Here is a 27,240-nt window from a genome sequence, read left to right as displayed (position 1 = left end):
GTAGGGTGCCTCTGCTCCTTTGTCCTCTAAGGGAGGGGATTTTCCAAAACTCGTCTCCAGGAACCAGGCTGGGGGAGAGTGGCTTCCGGTGCAGGCGGCCCCTCCCCACAGTGCTCATCCCCCACTGCTCACCTATGAATGCGCCAGTCCTGGCATCCAGTCTCCCCGTGTCTCCAGCAGCTACCATCCTCCAGGACTCCCAGGGGCCCTCGCCTGGCTCCCACCAAGACAATGCTGGGTCCACAGAAGCCTGTGTGTTGCTGAGGGAGCAGCCCCTCAAAAGAGAAAATGTGTGTGTTAGCCTGTGTGTGTGTGGCATGAACTTATGCAAAAACCATTGCACAGTCTCTTGCTGCTCTCCCCTCGAGTTCAGCTGCTGATGAAGGGGGAGGAGGAGGAGAGGAGAGCTGTGGGTGTCCACCACCAGCTGCTCTTAAATCCTGCCAGGGCAGGTAGGGTCAGTGTGATTCGACTTGTCCCTGAGGAGTACAGAGAACACTCTTCCTGTTCCTCTGCAGCTGAAGGATGATGGCTGAGCCCTGGCAGGCCCTACAGCTCCTGTTGGCCATTCTATTGACTCTGATGGCCCTCCCCTACCAAGCAAGGAAGAAAACCTTTCTAAGCATCCATGAAGTGATGGCAGTAGAAAACTATGCGAAGGACAGCTTGCAGTGGATCACCGACCAGTATAACAAGGAAAGTGATGACAAGTACCACTTCAGGATCTTCCGAGTCCTTAAAGTCCAGAGGCAGGTGAGTGTATGACTTCCCGCCTCTCCCCAGGCCTGATACGCCCACATCGGGTGGCCACTGGTGTCAGGAATAATCCCACTCAAGGGAAATTCAACCTTGCTTAGCTTGATGTGAGCACTTTAAGAGAAGCATAAATTCACTAGGGTGATGAAGTTAAGGCACTTAAACAAAACCCAGGACCAGGGATCCTCAGCACATTACATCCCAAGGGCCAAATCTGCCTGCCGCCCACTTTTGTAAGTCGTGTTCTTGTGACCTAGCCATGAGCATGCCTGTGCTTTGTCTGCCACTGCTTGCTGCTGCCACACTCATGCCGAACTGAGTAGTTACAGAGACCACATGGCCAATAAAACGTAAGATGTTTACTATGTAGCCCTTTACGGAAAAAGTTTACAGACCCCTATCCAGAACCACTAGCGTCACTTGCATTACCCAAGGGATAGATTTGCCCAGGGGGAAAGTTCATGTTTCTGATGGTTTCTGGTTAATTCTCTTGGAATGACAAAAACAATCATGAGTCAAATAGAGGAAAGAGGAGCCCGCTAATCCACCCAGGACCAGCTCCTTGCCCTTGGACGTGGGGTAGCGGAGCCCCCAGGCACAGAAACCACAGACAGGGGAGAAGGAGACAAGCTGTGCCTCCCCCACGCCTGGCGCCCACAGATCACTGACCACCTGGAGTATCACCTGAACGTGGAAATGCAGCGGACCACCTGCCAAAAGCCAGAGACCACAAACTGTGTCCTCCAGGAAGGGGAGCTTCACAAGGTATTGGGTAAAAGCACTTTAACGTAGACAGAAGTCCTTTTCAGTGAGGTTTTTCTGTGGCTTTAGAATGAGTTGGGAAGAATTAATTGGAATTTACTCAAGCTGGCTTGAAAAGAATGCATGGGTAACACCTCCTTCCTCAGAGAGGGAAAGCAAAGGTGGAGACAGCCGGGATGCTGCTCCTTTGTTGCTGGAAGGAGTGTGAGGAGGCTGAACATGTCCAGAGAGAGGAGTTGAGGTGGCCGAGCTGCAGGGGCACACTCTGGGGCGAGGGAAGCAGACAATTCCTAATATTTGAGCAGCCTGTGGGAGGGACCTGGCAGGTGCGCTGACTGAATACCTCAGAGTCAACATGACAAGGCCGCGCAAGTGCTGGGCTCCTGTCCTCTCTCATTTCATCCAGCCGTGTTCATCCAGGGGGAGGAGGAGGTGAGGAAACAAGTTCAGAAATGATTTGACTGGTGGGTGAGGGTGGGTGAGGGGCACAAACTTGCATGCATGTGCTCTGCTGGGAAGCCACCACCCCCGAAGGCAGCTCCAGCTCCAACAGGCCTTCATCCCACCTGGCACTGGCCCATCTGTGGGAGATGGTGCAATGGACAGATGGATGAAGAAATGAAGCAAGGCTGCATGCACTGAGGGAGAGGAAGCAAAGTCAGGAAGTAAAGATGGATGGGTGGATGGAAGGAGGGATAAATGGAAGAATGAATGGAGATGGATGAGGGATGAATGGAAGGATGGATGAATGGGTTGATGGGTGGACAGATGGGTAAATGGATGGATGGGGGATGGATTGAAGGATAAATGGATGGACAAATGGATGGATGGACATATGGGTAGATGAATGGAGGGATAAATAGATGGTTGGAAGAATGGGTGGATGAATAAATGGAGCCAAGAGAGGACAAATAAGGGAAGAAGTGAAGTTTGAAAAAATGAGTAAAAATGAAGAGGGAAAAAAGAATCAGCAGTACCCATGGTGAATATGGGCTGCGCAGACACTTTATTTCTAAATATCTTGTTTGATATTTATTTTGATTTCAGCCGCTTGATAGTAACATTGCTGGGATCATTCCAGAAAATGTCCTTCTGTTTGTGGTCAAATAGGATTGTAGGGGTGGAGAGGTGGTAGCCTTTTCTCCATCTTCGTGTCTTACATCCTCTTCCTTCTCCTTTTAAATTTCACCTGGCGTCTTTTAAAATATTGCCTTTGTTTTTTGTTTTAGCAAGTCAACTGCTTCTTCTCAGTGTTTGCTGTACCCTGGTTTGAACAGTACAAAATTCTGAACAAAAGCTGCAGCAGTGACTAGGTGTCCTGGAGCGTACAACTGTGGCCACTGCATGTGAGAGAATCCTGCAATGGGCAATAATCTTTAATATAGGCAATAAATGTTTGTCAACATATTCTCCTAAGATCGTGATTCCACTTTTTTTCTTTTTTCTTTTATCCAAATTCTTCAGCTCATAGTAATAATCTGAAAGTCTGCTGGGCCAGGGCAGTTTGGGGGTCCAAATGAGGTGACCTACATTATTCCTGACCTTATCACCTATGCCTTCATGGTAGCAGAACTTCAATTTCATTCTCATATCAGGCAAGATTTTAAGATTCTTTAGATTTTAAAATAGTATGGAGAAACTGAGAAGCAGAATAAGGAGAGGGAAGAAGCTCAAAGCAACTGAACAGCCAAGAGACATTTGCAAGTATGGCCTGTGATGGCACCTCTGAGGGGCCCAATGAAGATCACCCTCTCTCCTTGCCTAAAGTGTGAAATAAGAAGAAATCACCAAAGAACTAAGAAAGACAAGGCCTTTGCTACTGATACGATAACCAGGTTGAGAGATGTGCCTTATTTTTACAAGCAAGTGCACTTTCTAATTGCAAACTCCAGAATTAGACTTCTGCCCCCTTGCACGAGCAACACTGGACCAAACTAGGTCTGTCTATAAATAAGTTCCTCTCCTAGAGGAGCAAAGGGACATATGTGCCCCCTGTGAAGGAGGCAGACCTGGTGACAATGCCCAGTTCATTCTTCCCAAACAGACCAGTCAGATTAATCCCAGCAGGAGAGGAAGTCCTGAGGACAGGGAGAAGCCAGGAGTCCTCTGTTCAAGGGGCTTTCTTTCCACAGAAGGCACAGCAGCCATGGGAGGAAGCATCCCCCAACTCCACAGCCTGATTCAAGGTCTCAGATGATGTCACCGGGCTTACCCCACTCCACTTCCTCCTCCATGTGGTTGCAGGGAGGCTGCCAGCAGCTCAATGGGTTAGGTGTGTCCTCCTTCACATCCAGTAAGAAAGGGAGGAAGATCTTGTTCCCAAGAGCTCAAGCAAAAGCCTTGGGTTTAATACAACAGGCGAGGTCTAGGGACATCATAGCAAACACACACACACACGCATACACACACACACACACACGGCATTACGGCATTCATTTCCCTGCAGGGAGAGGGAGTTGGGGTATTTATCCAACAGTTCAGTTCCCATCAGTATTGGCTCTTAGGGGGCATGAATTCCCTAGTACCTCCTGCCTGAGGCAGCTCCAGGGCAGAGTAAGCGGCAGAGACGGTGCACAGATAAAAGGGCACAGGGAAGTCAAGCTGGCATGCACAGAAAGTGCGAGATTTGAGAGACTATAGGCAGAGCACCAACAGGAGAGCTCCTGCATGTGTGAACTGTGAGCTGAGATGCACGTCAGCAACACCAGTTCTCCCCAAGATGGGATGGGCTTTGAAAGAACAAATAATTTATTTTTGGCTTTTACTCTCCCTGTTGAAGTGCTGGAATGCCCAGAACCCTGTTTCAGCGGGGCCCAGGTGGGGTTTCCCTCCACCAACTGCCTGGGATGATGCTAACCTACAATGTCTTCATCTTTAACTGAGAATAACAGTACCTACTCCTTGAGGCAGTTGTAAAGATTGATGATGATAATGCATATAAATTGCTTAACACAGTGCCTAACACGAAGCAGGCATTCAAATAAATATTAACCATTAGGAAGAATGCTGGCAGTGGCAGTGGTAGTAATTTAATACCAGTCAACAGTCAACACTTTCCTGACATTTTTTGCTATGGTGTCCCCAAGGCAGGCATTACTATTCTTGGGGAGATTAAAAAGAGAAGGTGGAACATTTATGCCCATTAATCTCTTGGATTTCTCAGCCAATGTTGTGGGGGCTTTCTTAGAAGTTTTTCTAAAAATTAGTATATATTTCCAGGAAGTTACAAAGGTAGTAGAGAGAAGTCCTCTGTGTCCTTCCTCTAGTTTCCCCTAATGGTTACATCTTATCACATCATAGGAAAATATCACAATTAGGAAGCCAACATTGGTACTGTGTGTGTGCCATTTAGTCACACGTGTACATTCGTGTAACCAGCACCATGCTCAAGACACAGCACTGCTCCATCACCGGAGAGCTCTGCTGTGCTGCCTCCCTGTACTCAGCCAGGGCCTGGGTGCCCACTCCTGTCTCAATGCTGGCTCAGGCCCACCATTCCTGTTTGCTAGTTATGAAAGCAAGGTGAGCGGGTGGGGTGGGAGAGTTCATTTTAAAAAATTCAAAGTAATGCCATAAAGTTTGGTAAAACATTATAAAAAGAATAGAGTGTCAATATGAAATTGTGTTTAAAGAGATAGAAATACACATTGGGTAGAGTGTGCACTGCTCAGGTGAGAGTTGTGCCAAAATCTCAGAAATCACCACAGAAGACATTATCTATGTAACCAAACAGCACCTGTTCCCAAAAACCCATTGAAATAAAGTATTAATAACAATAATAATAAGAGATGACTCTAAAGTTGGAAAGCAAAAAAAAGATAGAAATAGTACAATTAGACCATATAAATAAAAGATGTTCAAAAAGTAAGAACTTAGAGGTTGAACAAGATTTAAATCGATAAGTAAGTAACATTAGAAAAACAAATTAGGTAAAAAACAAACAATGTTTAAAAGTCTTGAGCAAAAAATAGCTAAAGGCTAAACGTAAGCACATCCTATTACCAACTAACTCTTAGGCATATATCCAGTAGAAACACATGTATGTGGCCAGGCACGGTGGCTCATGCCTGTAATCCCAGCACTTTGGGAGGCCGAGGCGTGTGGATCGCCTGAGGTCAGGTGTTTGAGACCAGCCTGGCCAACATGGTGAAACCCCATCTCTACTAAAAATACAAAAACATTTAGCTGGGCATGGTGGCAGGCACCTGTAATCCCAGCTACTTGGGAGGCTGAGGCAGGAGAATCACTTGAACCTGGGAGGCAGAGCCAAGATCGTGCCACTGCACTGCAGCCTGGGCAACAAGAGTGGAACTCTGTCTCACAAAAAAAAAAAAAAAAAAAAGAAAAGAAAAGAAGTACATGCAATGTGTCCAGCATTAGACAGGCACACTCATGCTTGTTAATAGCTATTGTTCTTAGAAGCTGAAAACGACCCAAAAGTACATTATCAGTACAATAGATAAATTGTGGTATATTTACACAAAGCAATTCTATACAATAAAGAAAGTGAACTATAACTACACACGACCACACAGATGTATTGAATTCAAGAAGCCAGAGACAAAAGAATATATATTGTATGACTCTATTTCTAAAAATGCAACCAACAAGCTGTGTTAAGTTAGGATGTTAGAATCTGGACAGAGGCTGCCTTTGGAGGCTCTTCATCTATAAAGTGGAGAAAAAGTTACCATTTCGTAGGGTGGTCATGATGATCAAATAGGATAATGTGGGCAGCAGGCCAGTGCTGGTCACCCAGTCAGCCCTCAATTAGCTTAGATTTGCAGGACTGGGTGCTTTCTGGCCTTTTTGTTTTTGCGATGTTTGTGGGGAGGTTGTTTTTGTGGGGTTTTTTGCGCAGGAATTCCACCTCCTTTAACTCTCTTCCTCCATCCTCTCTTCTCCCTCAGGCCTTGCTGTCAAGTTTGAGGTTCTTGCTCTGTGTTTATTCTTCCCCTTTAGCAATACTCCCTCAAGTTGCCATTATGACCAGCTGGTGGCACTGGTGCCTGGGAAGAGGCTGAATGGTCAAGTGGTACAATAGGCACACTGTCAGCCATTGTCTGTGGCTATTAGACCATTTCTGGTCTAACAAGCACCTTCTCTAATCGACTGTCAGCCAGAGAAGAGGAGAAAACACAGGTCTTATTTTAGCAGCCATCAGAACATGGGAGGCTCAATGACTCAGTGTGCAGAAAAGAGTTCGCACGGCCCGCCTGAACTGCTGTCCTTAGAAAGGCTGCTTGCAGGCTGGGCGCGGTGGCTCACGTTTGTCATCCCAGCACTTTGGGAGGCTGAGGCGGGTGGATCACCAGGTCAGGAGATCAAGACTATCCTGGCCAACATGGTGAAACCCTGTCTCTACTAAAAATACAAAAAAATTAGCTGGGCGTGGCAGTGCACGCCTGTAGTCCCAGCTACTAGGGAGGCTGAGGCAGAAGAATTGGTTGAACCTGGGAGGCGGAGACTGCAGTGAGCCAAGATCATGCCACGGCACTCCAGCCTGGCGACAGAGCGAGACTTCGTCTCAAAAAAAAGAAAAAAAAAGAAAGAAAGAAAGGCTGCTTGCAAGGCTGGCCTTGGATGGAGTTTGAGAACTTGGAGAGTCAACAGTTCCCTACACTGATAGAAAACTTTTCCTGCATGAGAAGAGGACCTCAGTGTGTCTACATTCTCTGTACAGCAATGAGGTTGACATTGAACCCCTGCTATCCTCTGGGAGTCTGGAATTTCGGCATGTGCCAGGCAGAGACTACCTTCATGACCAGCCCCCGGTAAAAACCCTGGCTGCTGGGTCTTAAGGAGATTGCTTGTGACACATACTGCCACAGCTCACTTCTGGGGGAATTGAGCGTGCTCTGTGTGATGGCACCGAGAGAGAACTCTGGAAGCTCCTGGCTGGTTTTCTCCTGACCTAGCGCCATGCACCGTTTGCCTTTGCTGGTTTCACCCTGTGTCCCACTGCTGTCATATCACAGCCATGAGAATGACTCTAGGCTAAGTCCTGTGAGTCCTCTAGTGAGTCACTCAATGTGAATTTGGTATTGGGAATCTCAGACACACTCACAAAAATGTGTGTGAGTCACAGTGTTGTGTGTGTGCTGGGAAGAAATAGGGCTCCCCACACTAGGGTCAGAGCTCAGGGACATGCTAAATTCAGAAAAGCCATAGAGAGGTGGGGTGGTGTAGAAAGAATGATGAGGTTTCCCCAGTGATTATGAACATTCTGTTCTAATTGCATCAGCTGGGTGGGTGCAGTAGCTCACACCTATAATCCCAACACTTTGGGAGACTGAGGCAGGAGGATTACTTGAGCCCAGGAGTCCATGACCAGCCTAGGCAACAAAGGGAGATATTGTCTCCACAAAAAAAATGTGTTTTAAAAAATTAGCTGGACAAAGCGGTGTGCACCTGTAATCTCAGCTACTTGGGAAGCTAAGGTGAAAGAATCACTTGAGCCCGGGGAAGTCAAGGCTTCAGTGAGCTCCACTTCAGCGGAGGCTTCAGTGATTGTGCCACTTCTCTCCAGCCTGGGCAACAGAGCAAGACTGTGTCTCAAAAAAAAAAAAGAAAGAAAGAAAGGAAAAGAAAGAAAAGATTGCACCAACCCCTGAAGACCACTGAATGTGTGTGCGAGTGAGTGTGCATGTGCTTGACATGTAGGAGTGAGTGGGTGGGCGGGTGGATGAGTGTGTGAGGCTGTTAAAGTGAGTGTGCATGTATGTGAGTGGTGAGAGTGTGAGGGTGTCGTGAGTGTGAGCATTGTGTGTGTGGGTTGTGAAGGTAAGTATGTGCATGTGTGTGTACGTGTACACTCGTGTGTGTGTGCATGTGTGTGTGTGCATGTGTAATAAGACCCCAATGAGGGAGACATGATCCTTTACAGTTTAATAACAGCCAGTGCACAACTCAATCATCTGAGCCCTCATCCGAGGTTTCTGCCCACATGCTTGGCCTCCAGACAGGAATTGTTCCAGAGCTGGAAATAGTTTATCCAGGGCATGGTGTATATCAAAGACTCGCAAATTAAACTCTGTGGAAGAAGAAAGAAAACAGACTTTGGGGGAAGTATTTTTCAAAGGCAAGCAACAGGCGCCTGTTCCCCAGGTCTGTCCCTGTGGCTGCTCATGAACCCCGTGGGCAGAGAGGGGAGCTGCCCACAATCAAGGGTAGAAACAGAAAGGACGGCCAGTCTGGAACAGGAATGTCACCCTGTCTTTCCCCTACCCAGCCACTTGGGACCCACAGCAGGTGAACCTGGAGTCTACGGCCTGGCAGGACCCTGTCATGTGGGCCAGGCAGGCCAGCAAGGAGCAATAGCATCGTTACCTCCTCCTGCACCTCCCCAGGCATGGGGGAGCCCCTTGTATCTGCCAGCTTTCAAGGGGTGCCACTCACAGACCAGGAAAAATAGAAGGGAACAAGGAGGAAATTGGACAACCTTAGAGACCTGGAGAGGGAGAAAGAAGACAGAAGAAGGACCCCAAGGAAAGGGAACCACTGCTTTCACGCAGAGGGTCTGGGGAGCAGGCCAGGTTGGAGAAGGGTCCAGGCGACCAGAGGCCTGGGTGCAGGGCTGTACCAGCCCAAATATAAAGCCTCCCTCCTTCACCCAGGTGCCTCAGGAGGTGCCAGACAGCCCCAGGGCTGGGCCGCAGCTGGCCCCAATCCACACAAGTGGCAAAACTGCAAACTTCTAGCTGTTGCTTTTTAAAAGGTTCACTTCACAAGTCCCTTTGGGATGACTTCCACTACACACCTTTCTCAGCTTCTTGCTTTGCAGGGGGCAGGAAGAATTGCTCGTGTCATTCCTCTTGCATTTGGTCCGGCCAATCTTCACAGTGACTACATACTCCACTCCCGTCGTCAGCTGCCGAGAATCAGTTGTGCTGTTAGTGTGGACTCCAAGCATCCAGTGGCTGACCCTCTCCTGGAGAAGCTAGGACTGAGAGTAAAGCTCCCAGAGCCACAGTTCTTGTTCGCGGAGCTTACCCACCAAAAGCATGGCTCCCTTCTCCTTACTTCTGGCTGGAGGGAGGGCAATGGCAGCCAAAGCCCCTGGTCATAGGTTGGTTTTGCTGCAGCAGCCACAGAAAGCTTCTCACCTGCCTCCGTTCCATCCTCAGGACAGAAGAGGCAACATCAAGCTGGGTTGCCTGGCCACCACAGGCCACTCCCAGGCTGGCAGATGTGGCCTTCAAAATGCAACAGAGCCAGCATCTTGTCCCCACCCCCCCAGTCCCTTCTGCCATTTCCTCTGTCTCTACTATCCTTCCTGACCAACCTAGTGGAAGGCAGCTTAGCAATACAGTTAAAAACAGTTTGGGAATCGAATTGATTTGGGGCATGCATTTTCCACTTAGTGACTGTGACCTTGAGCAAGTTACTTAGCATCCTCAGCTTTTTCACTTACAAACTACAAACCACAATTGTGCCTGCTCCTGGAGTTGTTATGTGGGCTAAATGGAAGCTTGCATTTCCCTGAATGCATAAAATAAATTTTAAATATTTTCATAATTATAAGTTATTACATCTTTTAGCAAAGTGTCTGCAGCATTACTTTGAAGCAGATTCAGTGTTAGGAGAGTGACAGAACACAAAATCTGGCTTTACCCCCTGCAGACTCTGTAAATTTTACTGAATCTCAGTTTCCTCATCTAGGAAATGAGGAGAATAATGCCAGTTTCCTCCTAGCGTGTACAGAAATGAAGGAAGGAGGCATGGTGGGTACACGAGCCATGGAGAACGCATGCCAGGGATTTCCCCATGGCTCTTTCACTTGTGATCAAGTGTGAGGCCATGAAGCCTGCAGGGGTTGGAGCCTGGAAAAGCCCTTGTGGGCAGGGAGGTCCTACGCCCAGAAGGGAGACTAACAGAGAGCTTGGGGGTTACGGTTCCCTGTCAGGTTCTGAGCTGGATTCCTGAGTAGATATGTGGATTAGTGGATCTTCACCGGTGCAGGAGAAGCTCTGGGAGGCTCCCTGTTGCCTTGCCCTGTCACTGGTCAAGCCCAGTGAGAGGGCTTGGTCATCTCTGGGGTGGTGACTGAGGCAGAGAGTGCCCACACTGCTCCTGGGAGGAAGACACCCTTAGCAAACACTGGGACAGGGCAGCAGGGAGCCTAGGCCTGAGGGCAGTACCAGCCTCCCCGCACCCAAGCATGTGGGGGCCATCCATGCATGGGCAATTGCAGGGCTGCCCCAGGCATGGTCACACTGACCTTCAGCACGCTCAGAATGTAAGAAAAAACTAAACCACCCGTCATCACTGTAACTGACATTCCAGTGTGCAAAGTGTTATTCGTTATTAGACTTATTTGTTCGAAAATGACAGGAGTAGTCATAATAACAGCAAAGATTTTTTACAAGTGCTACCAGATGTTGGCACTGTGCTAAGTACTTCCCTCCTGTTCTGAGCCACTTTGCAGGTGAAGAAACTGAGGTCTAGAGAGTCTGGATGTCACTTGACCAAGAGCCTCAGTTGGGAGGAGCTGGGCGTGAAGCCCCAGAGGCACCTGGCAGCCCTCCACGCCTGCTCTTGTCCCCTCTGTGAGGTGTAAGGACAGACACAATGGTCATATGGGTGTGGGGATGCCCAGAGGCCCATGCCAAGATCACCCAGCTACCAGGAGGCACGCCTGCTCTGCCTGCTTATCAATGTGAATGACATCAAATGCTCATCATTATTCTTTAACAGCTAACTTAATGGTGATGGATTGATTTCACAAGGCAAGCCTCCTTGGGGTCTTAACCAATTGTGGAAGAACCAAGAACCAAATGGGCAACATCGCCATCTTGTGGTAGAAGTGCCTCACTGAGCCGGCCTGCGGGACAGTCTGCATTGGGATGAGGATTTGACATATGCTGACTGGTCCTCCCCACCCTGCCCTCCCGCCTTGCCGGTTCTCTCTGTTGCAGCTGCCTTACTCTCTGGCGAGAGAGCTTTCCCATAGCCAGTTGTGTTTTCCCAAATCTAGCTAATTGAACTAGGACGTAGCATTGTTGCTGCCCCAACTTCTACAGTCAGCCCTCTGTACTTATGAGCTCCATATCTGTGGATGCAAACAACCGTGCATCAAAATATTCAGGAAAAAAAAATGTATGGTTGCCTGTATACTGAACATTTTTTCTTGTAATTATTCCCTAAACAGTACAGTATAATAATTATCTACATAGCATTTACACTGTACCAATTATTATAATTAATCTAGAAATGATTTACCATATGTGGGAAGATGTGCATAGGTTATGTGGAAACACTATTCCATTTTACATAAAAGACTTGAGAATCCATGGATCCTGAGGGGTCCTGGAACCAATTCCTCATGGACACCAAGGGGACTGTATAGTTTATTATCTGACCTTGAGGAAATGTTGTACCAATAAAAGGGGTTCCCTAACAACTTTTCTTTCTTCTATTATCCTCCAACTGATATATTTCAGAGAAATTTTATATGTAAAACAGAAGGTGAGGTGATCTGGCTGAACCCTATCTCTCACATCCCCTCCACTTCCAGAATAAACCCTCTGTATAATTTGAAGTTTGTATAACACAGAACACCCAGTTTTGAATTTTACAACCCTACACATTGAAAAAATATTGGGGGCTACAGGCCTACAGAGAATATTTGTATTTTGCCAAATGAGAACTTTAAAGGGAGCAAAATTATCCTTGCTGTCACTCCGGCAGGGTCAAATATCAGAATGAAAGGCATTTCTTCCCAAGGAAAAAGAGTTGGCCAGGTGTGGTGGCTCACGCCTGTAACTCCGGCACTTTGGGAGGCCGAGGTGGGCAGATCACCTGAGGTCAGGAGTTCGAGACCAGTTTGGCTAACATGGTGAAAACTGGTTTCTACTAAAAATACAAAAAATTTAGCCAAGTGTGGTGGTACGTACCTGTAATCTCACCTACTTGGGGGGCTGAGGCAGGAGAATCGCTTGAACCTGGGAGGAGGAGGTTGCAGTGAGCCAAGATCATGCCATTGCACTCCAGCGTGGGCAACAAGAGTGAAACTCCATCTCAAAAAAAAAAAAAAGAGTTTAATCCTCAGTGAACACTTTTGCCTCTAAGTGTATTGGAGTTAGAGTTCATGCCAGTCCTTAGGAAAGCATTTTGGAAGCATGGCTAAGGACATTCTGGGATCTGAACAACTCTACAATGTACCTGCTACAAGTGAAGATGCTTCCCACTTGGGACCTCACGGAGGACCACCGCTTGGTTCTCTTGGGAGACACCCCAGAATCCTCACATGTCTGAACTGGCAAGAACAGGGCCTGCTGATGTCTGGGGAGAGCAAGGTACAAACCTGCATCTGACTTCGAATTAGCTTCTGGACTCGATATAAGTAGGTGTCGTTGCTGGCATTGTTGTAGGATTGAATGAAGAAGTTGAGTGTCGAATTCATGTTCTTCTTGCTCATGAGCTTCTGCTGGAAGCCCTCCCACCTTTGGAAGTGACCCAGCTTGGCTGACAGGACCAGGGCAATCAGCAGCAGCAGGGGGTTTCTCCAGCATCTGATCCCCATGTCTACAGCCTCAGAAACCTTCTTCCCAACTGCACCTTCCAGGGTGTGGTGGTGCCACGCTGTAGTTCACTCATTCTCCCACCATAACCCTCACCAACATAGGCTTTCCTGGGGGATGGCCTGCCTGCATTTAAACAGAGATTCAGACCTGAACCTTGTCACTCGCTTTCCAGCCAGTTCATTTTCTACCCATTTACACCACCCATTCAGTTCTTTGGTGATCCAGGCAAGCAAAATTTTTAAACACCTGCCAAGGCGTGCAAGCCCCTCTCCCTGCCTTCACATGTCTCTGGGAAGAAAGGCCCCAGAACAGCCCCTACAGTGCTCTGCAATAAGAGCTGGGGTTGTAGATAGAGAAGCATCACTTACAGGAAGGGAGGCGGCCTTACGGAGAAGGTAATATCTGAACTGAGATATAAGGAAGCAGTCATATGGAGCAAGGAGTGGTACATTATTCTTACCTTCCTTGGGTTCCAACTGTCTTACAAAGCCACCACCTGTTCCCTGTGCTTCCTTTAGAGACACATTCTCCTTGCTCACCTGCCGCCCGCCCACCACAGATTTCTGCCTGCAGGATCCCCCTATACCTGCAGGCCCTGCACTGGCTTTTGCTATCTTGTTGTGACCCTAGTGGAGCTTTGTGAGGTAATTGCAGCCTCCCTATGAGGGAGGAATAAGCTGTGAGCCCCATTTAGAAATTATCCTCAGACCCCTGAAGATTAGGTGTCACTTACCCCCAAAAGCCCATGAATGCCCTATTTTAAAAACATTTGCTGGCTGGGCGTGGTGGCTCACGCCTGTAATCCCAGCACTTTGGGACGCTGAGGTGGGTGAATCACCAGAGATCAGGAGTTCGAGACCAGCCTGGCCAACATGGTGAAACCCCATCTCTACTGAAAATACAAAATTAGCTGGGTGTGGTGGCATGTACCTGTAGTCCCAGTTACTTGGGAGGCTGAGGCAGGAGAATCACTTGAACCCAGGAGGTGGAGGCTGAAGTGAGCCGGGATGGTGCCTCTGCACTCCAGCCTGGGTGACAGAGCGAGACTGTGTCTCAGAAAAAAAAAAAAAACACAAAAAAACACCCTAAATGGAATCCTACCAGAAAAAAATATTAGTGGAATAGTTGATGAAATGTGAATAAAATCTGCAGATTAGTTAATAGTATTGTGTGAATGTTGATATTCTAGTTTTTACCGTTGTACTGTGATTGTATAATATCTTAACATTTGGGGAAGTGGAATGAAGGGTATACGAGAATGCTTTATGCTATTTTTGCAGCCTTTGTGTAAGTCTGAAATTATTCCAAAATAAAGGTTAAAATGTCCAAAACTAAATAAAGCATTGTTCTGTGAGGAGTAGCGTGCTGAGGGAGGGGAAGCAGGAGCCTTAGGATCCAACTGTCCTGGCTCAAGTCCTTCGCTGGGGACTCTGGGAGAGTTACCTCATCTCCCTAAGCTGGGTTTCTTCACCTGTAATATGAGAATGGGGAGAAAGACTCCACTTGAATTGTGGTAGAGACTAACTGGATGTAGGCAAAGAACCTGCTCCCGAGTCAGGTGTCAGGTGCATAAGAATGTCTTCTTCGTGATTCTTCTGTGACTCTGAACCCACACTTAACCCATGGCCTGTCAGGTCCCTCCTGTCCTGGAAGCCGGGCCACCTTCCATCATGACAATGTTGCTAGCACCTGTCACAACATCCTCCCTTGGCCCCAGAGCCTGTCTTGAGAGGACTTGTCCAGCCGGTGGAGGTGATACGTTTGAAATTCCCTGAGCCTGAGCTGCCGAGGGCCACTTGCTGTAGAATAGATAATGAAGGATTCCGAGTAATCAGGGAAGCCACGCAGACCTGGGCCATCTCAGCACGCCCCAGACACCTGGGATACCCCCATCAGGCTGAGACCCATAGAGAGGAAAAATAACATTGGGTGGGCCATATTAGAAACGCCATGGATGTGGGGCTCAAAGCATAAACAATAAATCTGCTTAAGAAATATGGGAGTTGGAAAGAGGAAAATGAGTCACTGGCAATTTTAATTGAAGAAAAGGAAAACATAGACACTGACTATGCCACAGAAAGAGATGTGAGGGGCCTAACAGGTCACACTGGCGTTCCTTAGCTTGTGTTAGCAAAATGCTGATTTCTGACTCTGTGGACATGGAATCAGGAAAAAAATACGATTCTGGTAAGGTACATGTATAAAGGGAGACAGGGAGCTTGGTTACAGCATGGAATAGGGGCAGAGCATAGTGGCTGACACCTGGGAGGCTGAGGCTAGGAGGATTGCTTCAGCCCAGGAGTTCCAGACCAGCCTGGGCAACATGGTGAAACCCCGTTTCCACAGAAAATACAAAAATTAGCCAGACATGGTGGCCCACATCTGTAGTCCCACCTACTCTGGAGGCTGAGGTGGGAGGATCACCTGAGCCCAAGAGAGGTCGAGGCTGCAGTGAGCTGAGATCACACTAAGCACTCCAGCCTGGGCGACAGAACAAAGGGAAATAGAGGGCTTAGTTGTTGTCTGGTTACTGCCATGAAACAATGGAAAAATAGGGGCCCGAGTATTTCCGTGGAACAAAAGTAAATTAGGAGTGCTGGCTATAACAAATAGGAGCCCTGTTCTTGCCAATAAAAGAAGGGAAAAATACGAGCTCAGGTTAGACCATGGAATAACAGGAAATATGAGGTCTGCTCATGTCTGTGGAATAAGGGGCATAGGAGAGAAGGATTGCAGAAGGGCATGAGAAAACTTCAGGTGATAGATATATCTGTTGTATGAATTGTAGTGATAATTCCACAGGTGCCTACGTATGACAAATTTCATCAAATTGTACACTTTAAATATGTGCAATTTGGCCAGGAGCCGTGGCTCACACCTGTAATCCCAACACTTTGGGGAGGCCAAGGTGGGCAGATCACATGAGGCCAGGAGTTCAAGACCTACCTGGGCAACATGGTGAAACCCCATCTCTACTAAAAAACACAAAAATTAGCCGGGGAGCACATGCCTGTAGTCTCAGCAACTCTGGAGGCTGAGGTGAAAGGATCACTTGAGCCCTGGAGGTCTAGAATGCAGTGAGCTGTGATTGTGCCACTGCATTCCAGCCTGCCCAGCAGAGTAAGACCCCATCTGAAAAAAAAAAAAAAAAAAAGAAAGAAAGAAAAAGTATGTTTCCCAGGAGTCCAGCAAACCAGGCCTCCTGCCTCATAAGCTGAACCTGGTAACAGGCCACTGCTGGACCAGGCATGATGGCAAGTGTGGGATTCCTGTTGGATCAACCCGTGGCTGGGTGCTGTGTGGGCGAGGTGGTGTGTGTCCCACAGAGGCCCCCTGTGAGCTGCACAACTTCCTGGTTCTGTCTGTTGACGACCAAGCTCAGGATTTCTTTATCAGTCCAGCTCCTAGGAGAAGCAGGAAATAAACAAGAACATGATGATGTGTTTTATCCCAGCAGGCTCTGCTTATGTGGGCTGAGGAACCTGCAGACAGGGAGCTTCCTGGCTGTAGTTCTTCATCACTCCTTCACCAGTAGATATGGCATTGGGGCTGGGAAAGGGTCACACTGTGACACTCTCTTCATCAGCCGACATCTGCTGTCTGAAATTTTCTGATCATTCTGGGGAAACAAATAATCCTCTGTAAACAACACAGCTGATCTCGGTTGGTTTCCTCTCTCCACTCTCTATTTTTTTTTTTTTTTTGCATGTAGCACTATTTGACAAGCTCTTCTTTGTCCCCTAAATAATCCTGTTCTAGGCTGGCTGCTGACCTGGAGATAACCCAGGCAGAAAGCAAATCTATTTGCGACCCACCTGCTGCCGGGCACCCTCCAAACATAGCCCAGGAAGGAATGGTCAGCAGTCTGTGCCTGCTTGAGGAATCTCCCAACCATGGCTGCAGGGCAGGGGTAGGGGAGCAGAGTCCATGCTACCAGCAGCAGCTCCCACTGCAGCCCTGAGCCCTCGCCCCCAGGGCAGCAGCAGAAGAACATGGCTGATCTTGGCTGGAAATGCCTTCTGATTCTGGGGAGCAGGCCAGCAGCAGGCGCACAGAAAGTCAGCAAACAAGGCGGTGCTACAGATGGCTCCAAACTGGCATCGCTCCAAAGGTCCCAGGGTACATTTTCTCTTTCCAGACACAGAAACATGAGAAATCACAAGGCTTAAAAAGTGAGAGCGTGTCACAAGAGGCCAAGGATGCCCAGAGTGGAGGGGCTTGTGGGGAGGTCATCGTCCTCATCCAGCCTTTGGTCTCCTTTCTGCAGACGTTTTCCACAGCACAGTATCTGTTTACCAGCTCTTAAATAGTCATCAGGTTCCATTTTGAAAGCAAAGAAAAAGCAGGTGGATTCTGCAGGCTGCGACACTCCTGCTTCCACCTTCTCCTGCGATCTGTCTGGTTTTCTGTAAGCAGATGCTCTTCCCACTGAAGCAATGAGCAGCAAAAGCGGAAGAGGGCCAAGAGTCTGTTGAAATCTGTAATTAAGTCTTCAAGTTCAAATCTTTTGCCCATTTTTCTGTTTGGTTGTCTTCAATTGATTTGTGGGATTTATTTATCCTTCTTGCAAATGTCATCCTCTGGGTTGTGGTTGTCTTTTCATTTTATTTATGGCATGTTGATGAAAAAATATTCTTAATCTTAATGGAAAGAATGTATTGATTTTTCTTTCTTGTGGTTTGCATTTTTTATGTCTTATTTAGGAAATCAAGGTCATAAAGCTACTTTTAAATATTTTTTCTGAAATTTTTAAAGTTTAGCATTTCCCATTTACATCCATAATCCATCTAGACTTTTGTGCGTGGTATGTTTACTAATGTTTTCTTCAGAATTTTTGTATCTATCTTCATGAGTTAAACTGGCCTGTGATTGTTTTTTCTCATATTGTGCTTTCCTGGTTTGGGTTTCAAGGTTATACTGGCCTCATCCAACGGGTTGGGGAGCATGTCAGCCTGGGTCTCCACAGTCAGCACAGGCACACTTGCAACAGGAGAGTTCAGGGCAGTTTCTATACGGGGCACTGTGCAATGATGCAGGGACACAGAAACCCTGGGACACAGGGCAAGTGTCTGCAGCAGCCATGCCAGCTAGCCTAAGCCTGAAAGATGAGGCAAACATCTAGAAAGAATTGGAGTGCCAGCTGGCCACTTTGTGGAGAGAGCAGGGGACAAACACCATGATGTCAATCTCCTCTGTCCTCTACCTCATTCCTAGGCATCTTGTTGTCAAATACAAGCAGAAGTTATAGGGCGCAAGAGCCCCACGGATGGAGTCCATAGCAGCCTGTGTTGTGAAGCAGAGAGCAGCATGGAGAAAGTGCATTAGTCAGGGTTCTCCAGAGAAACACAGAGATATGAAGAGATTTATTATAAAGGATTGGCTTGTACAATTATGGAGGCCTCGAAGTCCACCATCTGCTGTTTGCAAGCTGGAAACCAAGGAAAGCCAATGGTATAGTTGGAAGGCCTGAGAGCTGGAGAGCCACGGGTGTAGATTCCAACCCGAGTCTGAAGGCTTAATAACCAGGAGCGCTGAGGGCAGGAGAAGATTGATGTCACAGTCCAAACAGCCAGGCAGAGCTAATTCAACCATCTGCCACTCGGGCACTCAGTGGATTGGATTGAATGGTGTCACTCACATTGGAGGGGCCATTTGCTTTACTCAGTCCACTGATTCAAATGCTGACCTTTTCCAGAAACATCCTCACAGACCCATCCAGAAATAACATTTAACAGATAGTGGGCATTCCGTGGCCCAGTCAAGTTGACACGTAAAATTAACCATAACAGAAGGTTAGCCAGTGGGGCTAGGGAGCAAACAGAAATTAGCCAGCACCAGATGATTTCCCTCTGTCTTAGTTCTCTTGAAAAGCTGCTAGTTTTTATCTTTTTGCCCATTTCTTTTAGGGATTGGGAAAGGGATATTCTATGATCTGACTTCATTTCATTTCTTTATCCAGATACTGTCCCAATGTGCAGCTGATTTTCATCATTTGCAGAAGTTATCTTCTATAAAATCTCTGCAAACATTGAAGTAGTAAATGCTAAACCATTGTGCCCAGGAAAAACACAAGGTTTGGTTTCCTTGAGTCTCTGGTTACAACACTTTCTGTCAATTGATCAATATTTAACCTCGTTTTATGTGTGTCTCTAGTTAGAGGTGTCTTTTAAATATATATTGTTGACTCATTGTCATCAAGCTCACCACCAACAGTCCTGTAAATGCCTGAATGAAGCTTATTTAAGACACATTTTCTCCATAAGGCACCTCACAGTCTTCTTGTGCCTAGGAACTAGATAGCACTGCAGCACTATGCCTGGGGCCATTTTAATCAGCAAAATCACCAACCAAAAAAAGCACAAAACTCAAACCACATGTGATAGCTCATACCTGTAATGCCAACACTTTGGGAGGCCAAGGCTGAAGACACTTGAGCTCAGGAGTTCGAGATCAGCCTGGGCAACACAGCAAGACCCCACCTCTAAAAAAAAAAACCAATACAAAATTGTGAAACGTGGCACTAAACAGGCTGTGAAGAAGGACACATTAACAATATAAGAGCTGGAACAAGGCTGGGAGTGGTGGCTCAAGGCCAAGGCAGGTGGATTACCTGAGGTCAGGAGTTGGAGACCAGCCTGATCAACATGGGGAAACCCCATCTCTAGTAAAAATACAAAACTTAGCTGGGTATGGTGGCACGTGCCTGTAGTCTCAGCTACCTGGGAGGCTGAGGCAGGAGAATTGCTTGAACCCAGGAGGTGTAGGTTGCAGTGAGCTGAGATCGAGCCACTGCACTCCAGCCTGGTAGACAGAGTGAGACACCATCTCGAAAACAAACAAACAAACAAAAACAACAACAGCTGGAACAAGAAGGCAGATTGCTGCTGTATTTGACCTCAGCTTGGAACATATGTGTCAGGCCACCCACATTTTTGCCCACTCTGAGCGTCTGTGAATGACCGCAAAAGTGCCACAAGTGTTGATTTTAGGAATGCAACTTAATTTTAGCAAGTAGGTGAGTTTGCAAATATGAAATCCATGAATAATAAGGGTTGAGTGTGTTTTTAAAGACAGTTACTACCATGTTAAGAGTAGATTTGCGAAGACCCAGTTCTTCCCACCTGATAATGAAGAAATGCTAGCACCGCACCCTAAATAAGCCTGGGACGGTGTAATCTAGTGATGGGGAAATTATTTCACTTTCCAAGACAGTCTTAGATGTTTCCATAAGAGCCAAATGTGATGCAAACCAAATATGCCACTGTGGAAAAAGGTTTTGTGAAATCTGATTTATTCAACTATTGGCCATTAACAACCAATTACAAACACTTATAGCAACAGAGAAAATATATGTTTCATAAACAAACAAAAAATACAAACTACAAGCATACTCCTAATAATACTTACACATGTGTAAGTTTGATGGATAAAAATGAGATAGCACTATATATGTGTAAAAAATTAAAAATGTTTCATTGAGTAGGTAGAATTATGAGCATCTTTTTTTCCCTAAAATTTCTCCTAATGTAATATTAAATAATCATGTGAAAGGAATTCAAAGAGTATGTGAGAAATAAACCATTTTTCCCTTTAAGCAGTTGTGTCTGTGGCTCACAACCATTTAATTTACATTAAGCATAGATAAGAAAGGTCCTAGAATATATAATATAAATAAAAATTGTCAAAATGATCTTATGCCCATTTGCCATAAATAAAGGCATCAAGTTAATTTCAAAACTTGTTTGTAGACTTTTACATCAACTAATAAAAAGAAGAATATTTGGTCGGGCACAGTGGCTCATGCCTGTAATCCCAGCACTTTGGGAGTCTGAGATGGAAAGACTGCTTGAGCTCAGGAGTTTGAGACCAGCCTGGGCAAGAGAGCAAGACCTCATCTCTACTAAAAATAAAAATTAAAAAACAACTGGGTTTGGTGGTACATGCCTGTAGTCCCAGCTACTCAGGAGGCTGAGGTAGGAGGACCACTTACGCCTGGGAGATTTAGGCTGCAGTGAGCTTTGATTGTGCATTTTAGCCTGGGCAACAGAGCGACACCCTGTCTCAAAAAAAAAAAAAAAAAAAAAAGAAGAAGAAGAAGAAGAAGAGCACTTACTAATGACAATAATATATATTTTCTCATAAGCATTTATTTTAACTTAATTTACCATTTTTTGTTTTCTGTAACAGATATTTGTGTATATTTAATTTTACCTTTTCTAACTTTTTGGTCTGAATTTTATAGAGTAATTTTTTAAGGAAAGGTTAAATAAGATTAATAAAGTTACATTTGGGGAAACTTGTAACAATTTTGACAGGGTGTGAAATGTCACCCCACACACATAACACACAAACACTTAAACTGATGTTGTTTCAAAAAGTTTTTTAGAGATTAACAAAAGCTGTTTAATTATTTCTCTGAAATGTGCCATTCAAATGTTCTTGGGTTTTGTTAGTCTATGAGAAAAATGAAAAGAATCACTGTAAATAGAACAATTAAATTCTGTCCTTAGAATTGCACAACCTCATCCACACAGATGGAAGATTTATTTTCATTAATGCATTCCTTTAACGATTTTGGGTGAAGAGCCTCCTGAAATGGACTCCTTCCTTCCCTGCCTTCTGAAGCAGAACACTCTGCTTTAGATGGTTTGACCTTGTCCGATGACTCTGAGCCACGCTTAGCATTTCAGGCAGAACCAAGGCTGAGATGTCATCAGAGAAGGCCACTGCAGACCTGGGCAGGGACCGTTGGGCCATGCCATGCAGGGCCATGTGAGCTGAGGGCTGTCCCCCAACGCCAGCGTAGGCGCTCCAGCTTCCCAACTTTGTCAATGCAACCAGAGTGGACCAGGGTGAGCACGGACTCCCTCTAACCTAGCTGTCATGGTGTGAAAACATCTGCAAATCCTCAGAGGCCTTCCCATCAGGAGATGTCGTCTCATTTCCCTCCCCTTTAATGTGGGTGAGCCTTCTTGCTTTGCTTCAGTGAAGCAGCAGTGATGTCCCATAATTTTCCATACTGGATCTTTGCCTGGTGCTCTCTCCCCTTCTGTGAACACACACAGATGGCTACACCCTTTCCCCATATCGATTCTGTTCTTTTCTGACTCTGGCTTTCTTAGTATTGGGGTTCTCAAGTAGCTTCAGCCCTGTCTTGATGGATCATCTTTCGGGGTATGTGCTGATTCAGTCTGAGCGTCCAGGTGTCCACCTCCATCTTCTCACAGGGAAAAGCCAGCAGTACTGTTGGCTCTGCCTTGTTCAGGCTACAGGCTCCTTTCCTGCTCTGCCTTCTCAGAAACTCCCTGAAGCCTTTTTCTTCTTTTCTTACAAGTGTCCAGAACTTCTGAAAAGCAAAGCACATAGAGGCTAGTGTCATCCACTAGGACTTGTGGAATGATAAAATTGTTCTCTGTCTGTGCAGTCCATATAGTAGTGTAGGGGGGCATCTCAGGCTCCTGGTGGAGTCTGAAAATTAAACTTATATAAGACAAGTTAATAGCAGGAAAGCACACAGGTGTATTTGATACAAGTTTTACATGGCATGGGAGGCCTCATAAGGAAATGAAAACCCAAAGAAGCAGTTAGAGTGTGTTACTTATTTACTGAATTGGACAAAGAATAGTAAACTGAAAATGTGATGAGGCAGAGGGGCTTGGGCTAGGGTAGTTAATTGGATAGAAAAGTGACTAAGAAGATAAGGGTTAGTTTAACAGGGTTTGTACAGAATTCTCTTAGCCTCAACTTCCTGTCTTTGATGATAAGAATGTTGCTTTAGTTCTAGTATAAGAGGGACATCTTTCATATGGGAATTTCATCTCTTGCCTTTAAATAAACAAGAGGTTGGGGCCAGGCGCGGTGGCTCACGCCTGTAATCCCAGCACTTTGGGAGGCCGAGGCGGGTGGATCATGAGGTCAGGAGATCGAGACCATGCTGGCTAACACAGTGAAACCCCGTCTCTACTAAAAATACAAAAAATTAGCCGGGTGTGGTGGTGGGTGCCTGTAGTCCCAGCTACTTGGGAGGCTGAGGCAGCAGAATGGCGTGAACCTGGGAGGCGGAGCTTGCAGTGAGCCACTGCACTCTAGCCTGGGCAACAGAGTGAAACTCTGTCTCAAAAAAAAAAAAAAAAGAAAGAAACAAGAGGTCAAAGTGTCCAGTGTGTATTCTGTATGCAAAAAAGAAAAGAAAAAGTCAAAGTAATCTTCTTGCACCTGTCGTTTTTTGGGTGTCTAACTTTTTTTTTTTTGAGCAGAGTCTCACTCACTCTGTCGCCCAGGCTGGAGTGTAATGGCGCAATCTTGGCTCACTGCAACCTCTGTTCCACCTCTCAGGTTCAAGTGATTCTCCTGCCTCAGCCTCCTGAGTAGCTGGGATTACAGGCATGCACCACGACACCTAACTAGTTTTTGTATTTTTTGTAAATTTTGTAGTTTTAGTAGAGATGGGGTTTTACTGTGTTGGCCAGGTTGGTCTTGAACTACTCACCTCAAGTGATCCGCTTGCCTTGGCCTCCCAAAGTGCTGGGATTGCAGGCGTGAGCCACCGCCCTCAAGTATCTAACTTAGTCAATCCACCAGGTGTCTAACTTAGTCAATCCACCAGGATGCTATATTTATAACTCTTTCAGTAGCCACTGGCTATGTGTGGCTATTGAGCACTTGAAATACGGCTAGTACAGCCAAGAAATGGAACTTTACATTTTATTTAATATTATTTAACTTGAATGTAAATTGCCACCAGTGGTGAGTGGCTCCATCCTGGGCAGCGCAGGTGTGGGCAGTGGGTCCTTTGGCTCTTCTCCAAGATGACTTCTACTCTTCTCCTGATCCACACCAGGGGTGCTTCTCCTTTTCTTTTCCTTCTTGTTTCAAGGATTCCTCAGCTGTCTCTCTAGTCAGGCCTTATTCTGTGAGGTTCATCTCTCTGCCCTGCCTCCTTTCCTCCCCCAGCCTCTGGGAGAATAAAACACTAGCTCTACCCAGTAATTAAGGTTTGAAGGTTTTCTCCCACTTTGGTGTGGACTGGCAGAACGGTGGGAGTGCCCACAAATTTCCTGTGACAAAAAAGAGAATGAAGGAAATTACTAGAAACCACCAAAAATGTCTCTCTTAATTGCAAGTGCTAGCTTCGGGGAGGCAGTCTGTTCCAGCTCCTTTTCAACTGACTACAGATATGAGAATCTAGAACTGTGTGCTTTAGGATAGGGATGGAGAGTTCTTTTCAAAATGTGCATTTTCTAGACCCCAGCTGCAAGAGACCTTGATACCAAAACCCAGTGGCCTAGGAATCAGTATTTCTTAAATATCCATTAGAGCTTCTGCATCGAACCATGTTAGGGAGCTGATTTAATCAACACACTGATTTACTTAGGAGCTTTTGATTTAGCCTCACTCCATTAAGCCCCCATAGACTGCTCTGCTTTCCAAATGCTTATGTTCACTTTTTACAGTTTTTCTCTTGTCTCCCCTGCATTTACGGTCACCTCCAATTTCCTGCCTCCTTCTCTCTCCAAAAACACACAGATCAGCTTTTCAAAGTTAGAATAATGCATGTAGTAATCGTAAATAAACTGCATGAAGAGCTGAGATTTCTTTCTATCTCTACAGAGTCCTGAAATGTATGAACTCTGTGACATGTGCTTTAGTCAACTTTCTTTCTAGGAGTTTGGCCCCTCTTGCCTTGCCCTCTACAGACAGTCTTCATTTTCTAAAATTTTGCATGCCAGTGCCCAGAGTGTATTTATTAACAGTTTGAAACTGTCATAAATCTCACTTGGCAGTGATTTTCTTATTAGTTTCAGCATCTCTGCCTTAGCACTGCCAAGCTTGAATGGTCTAGACATTGTCTTCAAAAATAACTCCCTCTGGGACAGGCCTGAAAGTCTCTGGCACAGGATCCCATCTATCTATGGATACTTCTCCTAGGAGATTAGAAGTCTTCCTGGCAGGCAAACATTTTGTCCCTGGAGATCCATCCACTATGGCCAGTATTATGTAAAGGATAAGAGTTCAATGGCTCACATCCGTTGAATATAATTCAGTCAACAAAAGAGTGGATTATGCATATATTGCATATATGCAACTCATTTATAACCAAGGAAGAGAGGACCAACAGAAAGTTACAGTTTGGGGAGATTTAAAAATAACTGAACTTATATTGGGGACGTCTTGCTCTTGGAGATAAAAACGGCTCTTATTGCCAGCTGTTGCTCGTTTTTTGGTGGGCGGTATCAAGCATGTGATGCTTTGGTGGCTACACCAGATTCTCTTTTGCAGAACTTGCATGAAGGGTGTGGGTTCCATCCAATCTGTTATCCCCTGTTCCTTCATCCATCCCATTGCCATGCGAGTCTTACTGAGGAGGTGATCTTTACTAGAGGCCACGGATCATTTTTCCATTTCTGCATACATACAAAATTAAAGTTCACCTTGGCCCAGGACCCCTTTGGGGGGGTCACGCCCCCTGCGCCGATGTCCTGGGAGCTAGCGGTGCGCAAGCTCGGCTCACACACACCCCGCCCCGGGGCCTCCTGGGAACTGTAGTAGGCGGCTCGCGAATCCCCGCCGCCATGACAGGACCCGGACTACAGCTCCCGAAAGGCCTCGCGCGTCGCGCCTGCGCCTGCGCCCCTGCGGCCGCCAGAGGGAGGGTTAAGGCGCCTGGGCGCACAGCGAGCCGGCTGAGGGGGCTGTGGCGGCCGCGGCGGGCGACATGGACAACGCGGGGAAGGAGCGTGAGGCAGTACAGCTGATGGCGGAGGCCGAGAAGCGAGTCAAGGCCTCCCACTCCTTCCTCCGAGGGCTGTTTGGGTGAGCGCCAGACCGTGCGTGCCCTGGGGGGGGTCTCCGTACTTGGCCCCCTTCCTTTCAGGCTGACCCCCCGAGTCCCCCGCGCAACCTCTGGGGCCCTCAGACCACGTCTAGGGGCCCTCAGCCTGCAGGCGCCCTCCAGAAATCCTGTAGGGTCCCCCAGCGCCCCCTGGAGCCCCCAGAACGCCCAGGGGCCCTCAGTCCGCACGCGCCCTCCAGAGACCCCACAGGCCCCCCCAGGGTCCCTGGAAACCCCGCATCCTCCCAGGGGCTCTCAGCCCCCACGCGCACTTTAGAGACCCCCTAGGGCCGGCAGAACTCCCCAGGGTTCCTCAGCCCCCACACGCTCTCCGGATCCCCTAACACGCCCCCTTAGAATCCCCAGAGTCTCACAGGGACCCTCAGCCCCCACGCGCCTTTCAGAGAACCCCTAGGACCCCCAGAGCTCCCCAAGCGCCCCACGAAGCCCCTAGAACACTCTGGGAGGGGGGCTGTCAGCCTCACGCGCCCTCTGGAGACCCCAGATCGCCCCCCTCGCCCTGGCCCGTGTTGGTGCGGGGGTCCCACGACCTAGAAGGTCAGCGGCTCCCTGAGGCCCGCGGGCGCGGTAGCTCGGGGCGCGCGTGGGGCCCCCTTCTCAGTGCGTAGCGAGTCGTATCGGTGCATTTCGCCACGCTGAAGCCCGTATCGCTCCGGAGACCGGTCCGGGTGAGGCGCGCCGGGGTGGAGCCGGAGGGGTGGGTGCGGGGGCCACCCCCGGCGCCTGGAACGCGCACCTGGGGGCGTCCCGCCTGCAGGTGGGCCCCGCGGGGGAGGGGGCGGTCCGGCGCGGGATCCAGAGCTGGTGTGCTTGTTGGCCTCTCTCCAGGGGCCTTGCGCCGAGTACACCTTTAGTAAATACTTGACTAATGAACGAATATATTTTCTCAGCATAGTATTTTTCCTTCTCCAGAGATTGATTGATAGCCAGAGCCTCCTGTTTGATTAACGGTAACGCTGCTGCTGTTTAAGTCAGGCGCCCTTTGGGAATCCCTTTAATTTCCTGTAATTCTTCCGTGCTCTCCTAAGGAGGATTTTAAATTCCAACCTCTCAAAAAGCAGAGCCCGCACTGACAGCCCGGAAGAATTCTGGGCTGTTGAATATGTGAATGATTCAGCTGTTTAGGATGAGAAAGGCAGAAATTTTGTGTGTGCCTGTTTCGTTGTTTTCTCTTGAAAGTGAAAGATCCTTTGCTGTTACCAAGAGCAGATACTTAACCCATTGCATGACTAGACACGATTTTATTTCTGTACACATTCAGTTCAGACTCTATTTCAGAAGACAGACATAATGGGCTCTTAGCTTGTTTTGCCAACTTCATTCTTTTGGCTATAAATTATAATA

At 47.2% G+C, this 27,240-nt stretch overlaps 3 protein-coding genes across 4 annotated transcripts in view; 2 read left to right on the top strand and 1 right to left on the bottom strand.

Moving 5' to 3' along the window:
* Positions 1-460: 460 nt before the first annotated feature.
* On the top strand, positions 461-3,185 carry CST11 (cystatin 11). 2 transcript variants are annotated; one of them, XM_057300796.1, is made up of 3 exons: positions 461-753; positions 1,417-1,521; positions 2,748-3,185. In XM_057300796.1, exons 1-3 carry the CDS (start codon positions 526-528, stop codon positions 2,829-2,831), a joined length of 417 nt encoding a protein of 138 aa, XP_057156779.1. In that variant the 5' UTR covers positions 461-525; the 3' UTR covers positions 2,832-3,185. The 2 variants fall into 2 exon arrangements, with proteins under 2 accessions (XP_057156779.1, XP_008952985.1); XM_008954737.5 differs by lacking the exon at positions 1,417-1,521.
* Positions 3,186-4,879: 1,694 nt separating this feature from the next.
* Positions 4,880-14,400, bottom strand: CSTL1 (cystatin like 1). The gene is made up of 4 exons (XM_014342996.4): positions 13,504-14,400; positions 12,824-13,166; positions 9,278-9,388; positions 4,880-8,551 (listed from the first exon to the last, which is right to left on the bottom strand). Exons 2-4 carry the CDS (start codon positions 13,040-13,042, stop codon positions 8,444-8,446), a joined length of 438 nt encoding a protein of 145 aa, XP_014198482.1. The 5' UTR covers positions 13,043-13,166; positions 13,504-14,400; the 3' UTR covers positions 4,880-8,443.
* Positions 14,401-25,645: 11,245 nt separating this feature from the next.
* Positions 25,646-27,240, top strand: part of NAPB (NSF attachment protein beta) — a 47,017-nt gene continuing 45,422 nt past the window's right edge. The window contains exon 1 of the mRNA XM_003829375.4: positions 25,646-25,856. Within this exon, the coding sequence (XP_003829423.2) occupies positions 25,759-25,856 (98 nt within the window). The 5' untranslated portion in view covers positions 25,646-25,758. The remainder of the gene's footprint in view (positions 25,857-27,240) is intronic.

The sequence above is a fragment of the Pan paniscus genome, chromosome 21 (assembly GCF_029289425.2).
Source record: "Pan paniscus chromosome 21, NHGRI_mPanPan1-v2.0_pri, whole genome shotgun sequence".
NCBI classification, from domain to species: domain Eukaryota; kingdom Metazoa; phylum Chordata; class Mammalia; order Primates; family Hominidae; genus Pan; species Pan paniscus.
Note: the sequence above shows the minus strand (reverse complement) of the source record. Positions and strands in the feature narration are given on the sequence as shown.

What these genes read in the sequence shown, in the direction of transcription:
- CSTL1 (XM_014342996.4), bottom strand. Translation starts at nt 13,042, where the DNA reads ATGGGGATCAGATGCTGGAGAAACCCCCTGCTGCTGCTGATTGCCCTG. An exon ending in TAATTCGAAGTCAGATGCAG is followed by an intron (nt 9,389 to 12,823) that starts GTTTGTACCTTG and finishes GATTCTCGGCAG; the next exon opens with CTGACGACGGGAGTGGAGTA. An exon ending in AAAGCAAGAAGCTGAGAAAG is followed by an intron (nt 8,552 to 9,277) that starts GTGTGTAGTGGA and finishes CTTCTTCCACAG; the next exon opens with AGTTTAATTTGCGAGTCTTT.
- CST11 (XM_057300796.1), top strand. Translation starts at nt 526, where the DNA reads ATGATGGCTGAGCCCTGGCAGGCCCTACAGCTCCTGTTGGCCATTCTA. An exon ending in TCCTTAAAGTCCAGAGGCAG is followed by an intron (nt 754 to 1,416) that starts GTGAGTGTATGA and finishes TGGCGCCCACAG; the next exon opens with ATCACTGACCACCTGGAGTA. An exon ending in AGGAAGGGGAGCTTCACAAG is followed by an intron (nt 1,522 to 2,747) that starts GTATTGGGTAAA and finishes TTTTTGTTTTAG; the next exon opens with CAAGTCAACTGCTTCTTCTC.